Genomic DNA, 12,663 nt, shown 5'->3' on the forward strand with positions numbered 1-12,663 from the left:
TGAAGCGGCTCAGAGCCGGGAAGCCGCCGAGAAGCAGCCTCGGGGCGGGCTCCGGGAAGCCGCAGGGAAAAGAGAAACAGAAGTTTTAGAAGTAAAATGAGAGAAATAGGAATGCTGGTAGATAGAAGTAAAATGGGAGAAATAGGAATGCCCAGAGATAGAGAAATAGAGAAAGGCCTCCCCACAACACAGCAATGAGAGAGCTTGGATTCGGTCTGCCTGATTAGTAAGGCGGTAAGCACCAGCAGGCAGCTCGACCAGAGTATGAGCTGCAGGTCACCGAAGATAGGCACGAATCAACACCAATAAGCCTCCCCACAATATGGCAATGAGAAGGCTTGGATTCGGTTTGCCTGATAGGGCTTGTAAGCACCTGCAGGCAGAGCAGAGCATGTGCTGCAGGGCACCGAACACAGGCACGCATCAGCGCCTAAAAACCTCCTCACAACATGGCGAAGAGAGGACCCGGATTTGGTTTGCCTGATTGATAGGACTTGTAAGAACCTGTGGGCAACTCTAGCAAGCAGAGCAGAGTGTGTGCCGCGGGGCACCGAAGACAGGCGCGTATCAACGCCAAAAAATAAAAAGAAAGGGGGATCTGTGGGGAGCAACTCGGACTAGACTAAGTTACTGGAATTAAGACTTATTCTATGCATCTGCTCTCCCACAATATGGCGCTGGGAGAGGAGAAAACAGCTTCTACCCAGCTGCCTCCAGTTCAACCAATAAACAGCAGGACCTGCTCCTGATTGGAGGAGAGCAGCGTACTCGGCGTGTGGGCAGCCGAGTTGGGATTGGCGGAGGAGGACTATAAAGGAGGAGAGAGACGGCATGCACCAGGAACATCTAAGGGGAACATCTAAGGGGAACACCTGTGCAGCCCCCAAGAGAGCCGGCCAGCAGTGTGCCGCTCCCCCGCGGAAGTGGGGAATGTGGCAGGGGGAACCGCCCTTCCACGGAGGTGGAAGGGTCGGTAGCCAACCCGGGAAGAACCAGCAGCAAACCCGGGAAGGGCCGAGCAGACAAAAGAACAGCGCAGGGTCCTGTGTCGTTCCTCCACGAAGAGGGGGAGTGACAATGCCTGAAATACTCTCATGGGCTTTTCAGCCAGATCCGCATGCCTTAAGGGCTGATTATGAGGCCAGAGTGCTGTCCAGGACATCTGCCATTCTATGGGTCTGCTGTGTATCTCACTTCCCATGTTGGATCATTCTCTCCCTTTTTTATTCTATCAGCTAGTATTTGCAGACACTATTCTTATTTATGTGATCCTTTTGGTTCTTTCACTATGGGTTTTGAGATTCCAGTATCTTCTTTTCATGGAGTCATTTTTTTTAACTCTTTCACTTTAAAGAAAAAAACTACTAATTTGTTAGTTGAAAAAGAACAAGATTTAAATTTGGTATCCCACTCTACATCATTTCAATTGGATTTTTGAAACTGTCCTCTATTTTATAGTTTACTGTTATTTTCATTGATGTAGGCAGACATATTTATTTCCCTATTTACATAAGAGAATTATTAGTTATTTTTAAACCAACCTCTGACTTCATTAAAACTAGATATTTTCTATAGTGACAACAGATATTTATATGAATTTAGAAATGGAAAGTAATTTATATGCTTCATAAGCACATTATCAGAAAAAAGTAATCTTGATTTTTTTCCATTTTTAGGAAATAATTTTAAATAGAAATTCCATAGGAATTCTAAAATAACTTTGCTAAATAATAGAACAGATTGTCTACCCAGTGTCAGAAAAGTGATCAAGAGGGGAAAAATGTAAAACATAACTTGTAATACAATGACTGTTGAGTGGGAATGTATCATGCACTTCTCATTTCTTTCTTTCTCCTCCTTGAGTATGTAAACTGATGGGAGAATAATTTGCTAGTAAAAACTGCCTTTGGCAGTTTTTTTCTCTCTTTTTAAAAACTTTTCTAGTGTTAAATGTCTTCCATTTAATGTGTTCTTCATATATCCTCCCTTCCACAATACTTTTTTTTAGATCTTCAATATCATAGTAGCCACAATCATAGTACCAATATTGGTGAATGAAATTGCTAAACCATAATTTTTTAATGTTAAGATGTGAAACTTACTGTTAGCATGAGTTCTTCAAGATAACATTTTTAGTACAAAAAAGATTTAAAAAGCCTGCAATAATTTAACCATGATTTGACTCCCCAACTCACACAGACCTTTAAGTCCCAATGTCATGGATTGATGGTGCTGACATAGTAGTGGCCACATTCAGTTCTGGTGTCTGAGCCTTTGGGAGATGACTGAATTGGATTGGTTTCATAGGGTGGAGCCTCGTGGTCAAGTCATGGAGGCTTTATAAAAAGAAACCACATGGGAGAGCGTTCTCTCTCTCTCTCTCTCTCTCTTTCTCTCTCTCTCTCTCTCTCTCCTTCCTGGCTCATCATTTGCTCTTCCCTGTGCATGCCCGATCCACAGCATCATCAAATGATAGACTAATGGGACCTTCAGATCTTAAACTGTGAACCTCCCAACCATGAGCTGAAATAAACCTTCTTCCTAAAGAGTTTTTCTCAGGTTTTTGTTAATGTTGAAAAGATAATACAAAGCATTTTCTAAATAATAAAAATTTTACTGCAAAATAAGCATTTTGGAGAGTCTTATATACAAGTTCAAATTCTCAGACTTTCTGAGCAACTTAAATAAATCTTCACTTCTTACCATCAATTGGCATGTTTTGCTTAAGATCACTAACTTCAGTTTCTGTGAGTTTCATCTCCATGTTTTGCAAAATAGTGTCCAGTTTACTAACATCAATAATTCCTCCTTTGGAAAAAGAAAATATGATCAAAATCTAATTGCCATATATTATTGAAAGGTATCACTACCTGAGAATTATGATGATCTTAATGCACAAAGGCTGAAGTATAATGAGATCTCTTCAAATGTAGCAAAAATACTGATGCCAGAACTACAACTAGAATACTTCCTCTGATCTGGTTTTTGTTAGCCAGCTGGTTGAGCATTTAGCAATTTATAGTAAAGGAGAAAACAACTCTAACACCTTTGACTAAGAAATTGAGTTTGCTTTCATTTTCTCAATGCCAAGACAGATATCAAGCATGACTAAAATTTTTTATCAGTTTTTATTTCTACAATTTATTTTTAAAGTACTGATAAAATATCTGATTATTTTATTTCATGCTAAAAAGATTAAAAATCTCAAGAGGATACCCTCTACAACAGAAAAATAATATCAACCCCTAAAACACATTTAGATATAAAATATATATGGCATCAGAATATGGGAAAGGATGGCAGAAATTAAAATTTAATGATTAGAAAATTAACAAATACAAAACATGATAATCTCACATCCATCTAACTTATCTCTATGCATTTCACACACCTTTAGGGGATTTCACACCATCCATCAATTTCTTTTGATAGACCTCAGCATTAGCTGCTTTAAAAAGATAAAAATCAGGTCATAAGAACAGATGTGGAGATTCACCAAGTCATTTTAAAGCCATAATTTCAAAATGACATACATTGTTATTTGCCCTAAAGAATCTATAATTTAATCCAAAACAATAAAACTATAGAATTGAAAAGTTATTAATGAGGCCTCTATATCTACTTGTTTGCCCCACAATCTTTTTTTTTTTCATTTTCAATTAACTTTATATACAGAAGACCAACTTTATACCAAGTAAATTTCAACAATTTGCACACAAACACCAAAAAAAAAAAACAAAAACAAACAAAAAACCCTGAGAACTAACTCATAATAGAACTCATTGAGGAGAGAGGTCCTGCAGGAGAGGTTAATACACAGTGACATCTGTTGTAATTTAACAACTAACACTCTTATATATAATGTCAGAACCACCCAAGGCTCTTGATAAGAGCTGCCTAGGCTATGGAAGCCTTTTGAATCCACAAACTCCATCCATATTTTGTTTTTGTTTTTGTTTTCAACTTTTATTTAATAAATATAAATTTCCAAAGTACAACTTTTGAATCACAGAGACTTTTCCTCCCATAAACTCCCTCCCGCCCGCAACCATCCCATTTCCTACTCCCTCTCCCATCCCACTCTTCATCAAAATTCATTTTCAATCATCTTTATATACAGAAGATCAATTTAGTATATACTAAGTAAAGATTTCAACAGACTGCACCCATACAGACACACAAAGTACAGAGTATTGTTTGAGTAGTAGTTTCACCGTTAATTTGCATAGTACAACACATTAAGAACAGAGATCCTACGTGGGGAGTAGGTGCACAGTAACTCCCGTTGTTGATTTAACAATTGACACTCTTGTTTATGGCGTCAGTAATAACCCAAGGCTCTTGTCATGAGCTGCCACGGCCATGGAAGCCTCTTGAGTTTAAAAACTCCGATCTTATTTAGACAAGGCCATAGTCAAAGTGGAAGTTCTCTCCTCCCTTAAGAGAAAGGTACCTCCTTCTTTGATGGACTGTTCTTCCCACTGGGATCTCACTCACAGAGATCCCCCATCTAGGTTTTTTTTTTTTTCCAGAATGTTTTGATGTCTTGGCTTTCCATGCCTGAGAAAATCTCATGTGCTTTCTAGCCAGATCCGAATGCCCCAAGGGCTTATTCTGAGGCCAGAGTACTGATCAGGGCATTTGCCATTCTATGAGTCTGCTGTGTTTCTCACCTCCAACGTAGAATCATTCGCTCCTTTTTAATTCTATTAATTATTATTTGCAGACACTGGTCTTATTTATGTAATCCCTTTGACACTTAATCCTATATTTTTGATCAACTATGAACTTAAACTGATCACTTTAACAAGTAAGATGGCATTGGTACATGCCACCTTGATGGGATTGAATTGGAATCCCCTGGCACGTTTCTAACTCTACATTAGGGTAAAGTCAGCTTGAGCATGTGCTGAACTGTATATCTCCTCCCTCTCTTATTCCGACTCTTATATTTAACAGAGATCACTTTTCAGTTAAATTTCAACACCTAAGAATAATTGTGTGTTAATCAAAGAGTTCAACCAATAGTATTAAGTAGTACAAAAAATATTAAAGGAATAATGAAGTAAGTTGTTCCCCAACAGTTAGGACAAGGGCTGATCAAGTCATTGTTTCTCATAGTGTCCATTTCGCTTCAACAGGTTTCCTTTTAGGTGCTCGGTTAGTTGTCACCAATCAGGGAGAACATATGATATTTGTCTCTCTGGGACTGGCTTATTTCACTCAGCATGATGTTTTCCAGATTCCTCCATTTTGTTGCAAATGACAGGATTTCATTGTTTTTTTTACTGCTGTATAGAATTCTATAGAGTACATATACTATAATTTCTTTATCCAGTCTTCTGTTGATGGGTATTTAGGTTGATTCCATGTCTCAGCTATTGTGAATTGAGCTGCAATAAGCATTGAGGTGCAGACAGCTTTTTTATTTGCCATTTTAATTTCCTTTGGGTAAATTCCAAGGAGTGGGATGGCTGGGTTAAATGGTAGTTTTATATTCAGGTTTCTGAGGAATCTCCAGACTGACTTCCATAGTGGCTTGACCAGTTTGCATTCCCACCAACAGTGGGTTAGTGTCCCTCTTTCCCCACATCCTCGCTAGCATCCGTTGTTGCTAGGTTTCTGTATGCAAACCATTCTAACCGGGGTGAGGTGAAACCTCATTATGGTTTTGATTTGCATTTCCCTGATGGCTAGTGATCCTGAACATCTTTCCATGTGTCTGTTGGCCATTTGGATTTCCTCTTTTGAAAAATGTCGAGGAGGAGGCAAGATGGCAGAATAGGAAGGGAGCACACTGATAGTCCGGGGAGAGATAGTTTAATAAAAGTGGAGATACTGCAGGTTCAAGGAAGAGTAGGGGAGGAAACAGCAGAAGAAACTCTTCCAGAACGCGGGATTCACAGCGGACCTGCGTGGAGAGCGTGGGAGCCCACAGTTCGGGACACCAGCGGCAGACTCAACACACCAGCGCTGGAACGCGAGGTGAGCCGAACCTCAATAGCCCAAGACACCGGCAGGCAAGTGGAGAGAGGAGACTAGAGGGAACGACCCCCCCCGGGGGGGGAAAAGTTCACCAGGCTAACTGGAAGAGAGAGAGAGAAAAAAAAAAAAAGGTGACTGGTACGGACACGGGTTTCTCTCTCTCCGCTCACCTCTCAAGGGCGAGCAAGACAAAGAGCAGGCGCCATCTTGGACATACGTCATAAGCAGAGCGACCTCAGGTCTGCACCGGCCCTGAGCCTAGCAGAAAAACCTGACTCTGGGCGGGGCAATTAACAGGAGATTAGGACCTAGTAAATTTGTGGTGCTACTGAACTGAGACTGTGAAAAAAGAGACAGTGGGGGAGAGAACTCACGGAATTCACGTGAGCACTCTCCAGAGACGCTACAATTCTGTAACTTTGGCAACCCAGTGGGAGACTGAAGGAGAATTTGAGCCCACTCTGAGGGCCGAACAGATTCCCTGTGTGGTCCTTGGGAAAGAGCTTCTGATCTCTGGCTCCTGTGGGTATATCATTTGTCTGCTAACTACCTCCAACTTCGTTCAGCTGTGCGGAATAACGTCCCTTTTGAATCAAAAAAAAAAGAGAGAGAGAGAGAGAGAGAGAGGTTTACCACACCTAACCTGGGAGTGTCACCTTTGGCACACCAAACAGAGCTCTCAGGCCACACCCATCTCAAGCCCTAAGGCTCCATCAAAAACAGATAGTCCACTTAATCTAGAGTCATGGTATAACAAGAAAAAGCACCACAGTGAAGAAACCAAATATCTCCAATATGCCAAACAACAAACGCAAAAACCGAGGTAACAAGAACAAGGAAGACACTATGACGCCCCCAAATGAAAAAGACACCCCAATTCAAGATTATAAAGATGATGACATAGAAGAAATGCAAGAAGCAGATTTCAAAAAATTGATAAGAACATTAAGAAGTTCTCAAAAACAAATTCTTGAACTACAGAAATCCTTAATGGACAAGATAGAAAATCTCTCTCGTGAAAATGAAATATTAAGAAGGAATCAAAATGAAATGAAACAACTAGTACAATAGGAAACTGTGATAGTGACTGAAGTGAAGAATTCAATAGATCAAATGAAAAACACAATAGAGAGCCTTACAAACAGAATGGGTGAAGCAGAAGAGAGAATATCGAACTTAGAAGACAGAGAACAGGAAAGGATACAGTCAGACCAAAGAAAAGACGAGGAAATTAGAAATCTAAAACATATTGTCGGGAATCTTCAGGATACTATTAAAAAACCCAACATTCGGGTTCTAGGAGTTCCTGAAGGCATGGAGAGGGAGAAAGGATTAGAAGGCCTTTTTAGTGAGATATTAGCAGAAAATTTCCCAGGTTTGGAGAAGGACAGAGAAATCCTGGTACAGGAAGCTCACAGAACCCCTAATAAACACGACCAAAAGAGATCCTCACCACGACACGTTGTAATTAAACTCTCCACAGTGAAACATAAAGAAAAGATCCTAAAATGTGCAAGAGAGAAACGTCAGATTACTCTCAGAGGATCTCCAATCAGACTCACAGCTGACTTCTCATCAGAAACTCTACAAGCTAGGAGGGAATGGCGAGATATAGCCCAGGTACTAAGAGAGAACAACTGCCAGCCCAGAATATTATATCCTGCCAAGCTCTCATTTGTGAATGAAGGTGAAATAAAGACTTTTCATAACAAACAGAAATTGAAAGAATTTGTTGCCACTCGTCCAGCCCTGCAAAAGATGCTTAAAGATGTGTTACACACAGAAACAAAGAAACACGGTCATCAATATGAAAGAAGGTAAAGGAAGGAAACCAAGGAAGGAAAGCTCACAGCTAAAGATCACAGGGAATTCAAAGCATATATTAGAACTTATCTTTGGCAAATGGCAGGGCAAAGTTACCACTTATCATTAGTCACATTGAACGTGAATGGCCTGAACTGTCCAGTTAAAAGACACCGATTGGCTGATTGGGTAAAGGAACAAAACCCATCTATTTGCTGCCTACAAGAAACACATCTTTCCAACAAAGATCCATACAGACTGAAAGTGAAAGGCTGGAAAAAGATATACCATGCCAACAGAAATGAAAAAAGAGCGGGCGTAGCCATCTTAATATCAGACAACATAAACTTTACCACAAAAACCGTTAAGAGAGACAAAGAGGGACACTACATAATGATTAAGGGATCAATTCAACAGGAAGATATAACAATTATCAATGTATATGCACCTAACTACAGGGCACCGGTTTATCTAAAAGATTTGTTAACGGACTTAAAGGGAGACTTAGACCCCAATACAATAGTACTGGGGGACTTCAATACTCCACTCTCAGAAATAGATCAATAGGACAGAAGATCAACAAGGATATAGTAGATTTAAACGACACTATAGCCCAAATGGATCTAACAGATATATACAGAACTTTTCATCCTACACATAAAGCATTCACATTCTTCTCAGCAGTACATGGAACCTTCTCTAGGATTGACCACATACTAGGCCATAAAGCAAGTCTCAGCAAATTCAAAAGAATTAGAATCATACCATGCAGCTTCTCAGACCATAGTGGGATGAAGTTGGAAATTAGCAACTCAGGAATCCCTAGAGCATACACAAACACATGGAGATTGAACAACATGCTCCTGAATGAACAATGGGTCATAGAAGAAATTAAAAGAGAAATCAAAAACTTTCTGGAAGTAAATGAGGATAACAGCACAACATACCAAAACTTATGGGACGCAGCAAAAGCAGTGTTAAGAGGAAAGTTTATATCAATAGGTGCCTACATCAAGAAATTGGAAAGGCACCAAATAGATGAGCTTTCAATTCACCTCAAGGATCTAGAAAACCTACAGCAAACCAGACCCAAATCTAGTAGGAGAAGAGAAATAATTAAAATCAGAGAAGAAATCAACAGGAATGAATCAAGAAAAACATTCCAAAAAATCAGCCAAACGAGAAGCTGGTTTTTTGAAAAAATAAACAAAATTGACACCCCATTGGCCCAACCAACTAAAAAAAAGAAGAGAAAAGACCCAAATCAATAAAATCAGAGATGAAAAAGGAAAGGTAACAACAGACACCACAGAAATAAAAAGAATCATCAGAAATTACTACAAGGACTTGTATGCCAGCAAACAGGGAAACCTATCAGAAATGGATAGATTCCTGGACACATGCAACCTACCTAAATTGAACCAGGAAGACATCGAAAACCTAAGCAGACCCATAACTGAGACAGAAATTGGAACAGTAATAAAGGCCCTCCCAACAAAGAAAAGCCCAGGACCAGATGGATTCACTGCTGAATTCTACCAGACATTTAAAGAAGAACTAACTCCAATTCTTCTCAAACTATTCAGAACAATCGAAGAAGAGGGAATCCTCCCAAATTCTTTCTATGAAGCCAGCATCACCTTAATTCCTAAGCCGGAAAAAGATGCAGCACTGAAAGAGAATTACAGACCAATATCCCTGATGAACATAGATGCAAAAATCCTCAATAAAATTATGTCCAATGGAATGCAACAACACATCAGAAAGATCATCCACCCAGACCAAGTGGGATTTATCCCTGGTATGCAGGGATGGTTTAATGTGCGTGAGACAATCAATGTGATACACCACATTAACAGACTGCAGAAGAAAAACCATATGATTATCTCAATAGATGCTGAGAAAGCATTTGATAAAATACAACACCCGATCATGATGAAAACTCTAAGCAAACTGGGTTTGGAAGGAACATTCCTCAATACAATCAAAGCAATCTATGAAAAACCCACAGCCAACATCCTATTGAATGGGGAAAAGTTGGAAGCATTTCCACTGAGATCTGGGACCAGACAGGGATGCCCACTCTCACCACTGCTATTCAATATAGTTCTGGAAGTTTTAGCCAGAGCTATTAGGCAAGAAAAAGAAATTAAAGGGATACGAATTGGGAAGGAAGAACTCAAACTATCCCTCTTTGCAGATGATATGATTCTTTATTTAGGGGATCCAAAGAACTCTACTAAGAAACTATGGGAACTCATAAAAGAGTTTGGCAATGTAGCAGGATATAAAATCAATGCACAAAAATCAACAGCCTTTGTATACACAGACAATGCCACGACTGGGGAAGAACTGCTAAGATCAATTCTATTCACAATAGCTACAAAAACAATCAAATACCTTGGAACAAACTTAACCAAGCATGTCAAAGATCGCTACGATTAGAGTTACAAAGTCTTAACGAAAAAAATAGAAGAGGATACCAAAAAAAATGGAAAAATCTTCCATGCTCATGGACTGGAAGAATCAGTATCATCAAAATATCCATTCTCCCAAAAGCAATGTATAGATTCAATGCAATACCAATCAAGATACCGAAGACCTTCTTCTCAGATCTGGAAAAAATGATGCTGAAATTCATATGGAGGCATAAGAGACCTCGAATAGCTAAAGCTATCTTGTACAACAAAAACAAAGCCGGAGGCATCACAATACCAGATTTCAGGACATACTACAGGGCAGTTGTAATCAAAACAGCATGGTACTGGTACAGAAACAGATGGATAGACCAATGGAACAGAATAGAAACACCAGAAATCAATCCAAACATCTACAGCCAACTTATATTTGATCAAGGATCTAAAACTAATTCCTGGAGCAAGGACAGTCTATTCAATAAATGGTGCTGGGAAAATTGGATTTCCACGTGCAGAATCATGAAGCAAGACCCCTACCTTACACCTTACACAAAAATCCACTCAACATGGATTAAAGACCTAAATCTACGACCTGACACCATCAAGTTACTAGAGAACATTGGAGAAACCCTTCAAGATATTGGCACAGGCAAAGAGTTTCTGGAAAAGACCCGGGAGGCACAGGCAGTCAAAGCCAAAATTAACTATTGGGATTGCATCAAATTGAGAAGTTTCTGTACTGCAAAAGAAACAGTCAGGAGAGTGAAGAGACAACCGACAGAATGGGAAAAAATATTTGCAAACTATGCAACAGATAAAGGGTTAATAACCAGGATCTACAAAGATTTCAAGAAACTCCACAAAAAGAAAACCAACAACCCACTTAAGAGATGGGCCAAGGACCTCAATAGACATTTTTCAAAAGAGGAAATCCAAATGGCCAACAGGCACATGAAAAAATGTTCAAGGTCACTAGCAATCAGGGAAATGCAAATCAAAACCACAATGAGGTTTCACCTCACCCCGGTTAGAATGGCTCACATACAGAAATCTACCAACAAGAGATGCTGGCGAGGATGTGGGGAAAAAGGGACACTAACCCACTGTTGGTGGGAATGCAAAATGGTCAAGCCACTATGGAAGTCAGTCTGGAGATTCCTCAGAAACCTGAATATAACCCTACCGTTCGACCCAGCCATCCCACTCCTTGGAATTTACCCAAAGGAATTTAAATTGGCAAACAAAAAAGCGGTCTGCACCCTAATGTTTATTGCAGCACAATTCACAATAGCCAAGACCTGGAACCAACCTAAATGCCCATCAACGGTAGACTGGATAAAGAAATTATGGGATATGTACTCTTTAGAATACTATACTGCAGTAAGAAACAATGAAATCCGGTCATTTGCAACAAAATGGAGGAATCTGGAACACAAAATGCTGAGTGAAATAAGCCAGTCCCAAAGGGACAAATACCATATGTTCTCCCTGATCGGTGACAACTGACTGAACACCAAAAAGGAAACCTGTTGAAGTGAAATGGACACTATGGGAAACGGTGGCTTGATCAGCATAGCCCTGACTGTTAATGAACAACTTAATACATTATCCCTCTTAGTAGTTTTTTTGTCTGTTCTACTTAATATGACTGGTTTAATTCTGTAATTAATACACAGTTATTCTTAAGTGTTGAAATTTAACTGAAATGTGATCCCTGTTAAACATAAGAGTAGGAATAAGAGAGGGAAGAGATGTATAATTTGGGACATGCTCAAGCTGACTTTCCCCAAATGGTAGAGTTAGAAACATACCAGGGGATTCCAATTCAATCCCATCAAGGTGGCATGTACCAATGCCATCTCACTAGTCCAAGTGATCAATTTCAGTTCACAATTGATCATAATGAAAGGACTAAGAGTCAAAGGGATCACATAAACAAGTCTAGTACCTGCTAACACTAACAGATAGAATAAATAAAGGGGAGAGTGATCCAACATGGGAAGTGAGATACTCAGCAGACTCATAGAATGGCAGATGTCCTAAATAGCACACTGGCCTCAGAATCAGCCCTAAAGGCATTCGGATCTGGCTGAAGAGCCCATGAGAGTGGGAAAGGGGAGGGTTGCGGGTGGGAGGGAAGGTATGCGGGGGAAGCCATTGTAATCCATAAGTCATACTTTGGAAATTTATATTCATTAAATAAAAGTTAAAAAAAATAGAAAAAGAAAAATGTCTATTGAGGTCCTAGGCCAATCTCTTGCGTGGGTTGTTAGTTTTGTTGATGTGGAGTTTCTTGATCTCTTTGTAGATTCTGGTTATTAAACTTTTATCTGTTGCATAGTTTGCAAATATTTTCCCATTCTGTCTCCTGTGCCTCCATTTGAATTTCGGCATCATTTTTTCCAGTTCTGAGAAGAATATCTTTGGTATTTTGATTGGTATCACATTGAATCTAGAA

General features: G+C 39.6%; 1 protein-coding gene across 1 annotated transcript in view; it reads right to left on the reverse strand.

Annotated features, from left to right (window-relative positions):
* Positions 1-12,663, reverse strand: part of LOC100354814 (uncharacterized) — a 279,056-nt gene that overhangs the window by 185,597 nt on the left and 80,796 nt on the right. Inside the window, exons 8-9 of the mRNA XM_089318019.1 lie at positions 3,392-3,448; positions 2,704-2,808 (exon numbers count right to left, since the gene is read on the reverse strand). Coding sequence (XP_089174145.1) covers positions 2,704-2,808; positions 3,392-3,448 — 162 coding nt within the window. The remainder of the gene's footprint in view (positions 1-2,703; positions 2,809-3,391; positions 3,449-12,663) is intronic.

Source organism: Oryctolagus cuniculus, chromosome 17, assembly GCF_051225735.1.
Source record: "Oryctolagus cuniculus isolate XC-2025 breed Fujian yellow rabbit chromosome 17, ASM5122573v1, whole genome shotgun sequence".
NCBI lineage: Eukaryota > Metazoa > Chordata > Mammalia > Lagomorpha > Leporidae > Oryctolagus > Oryctolagus cuniculus.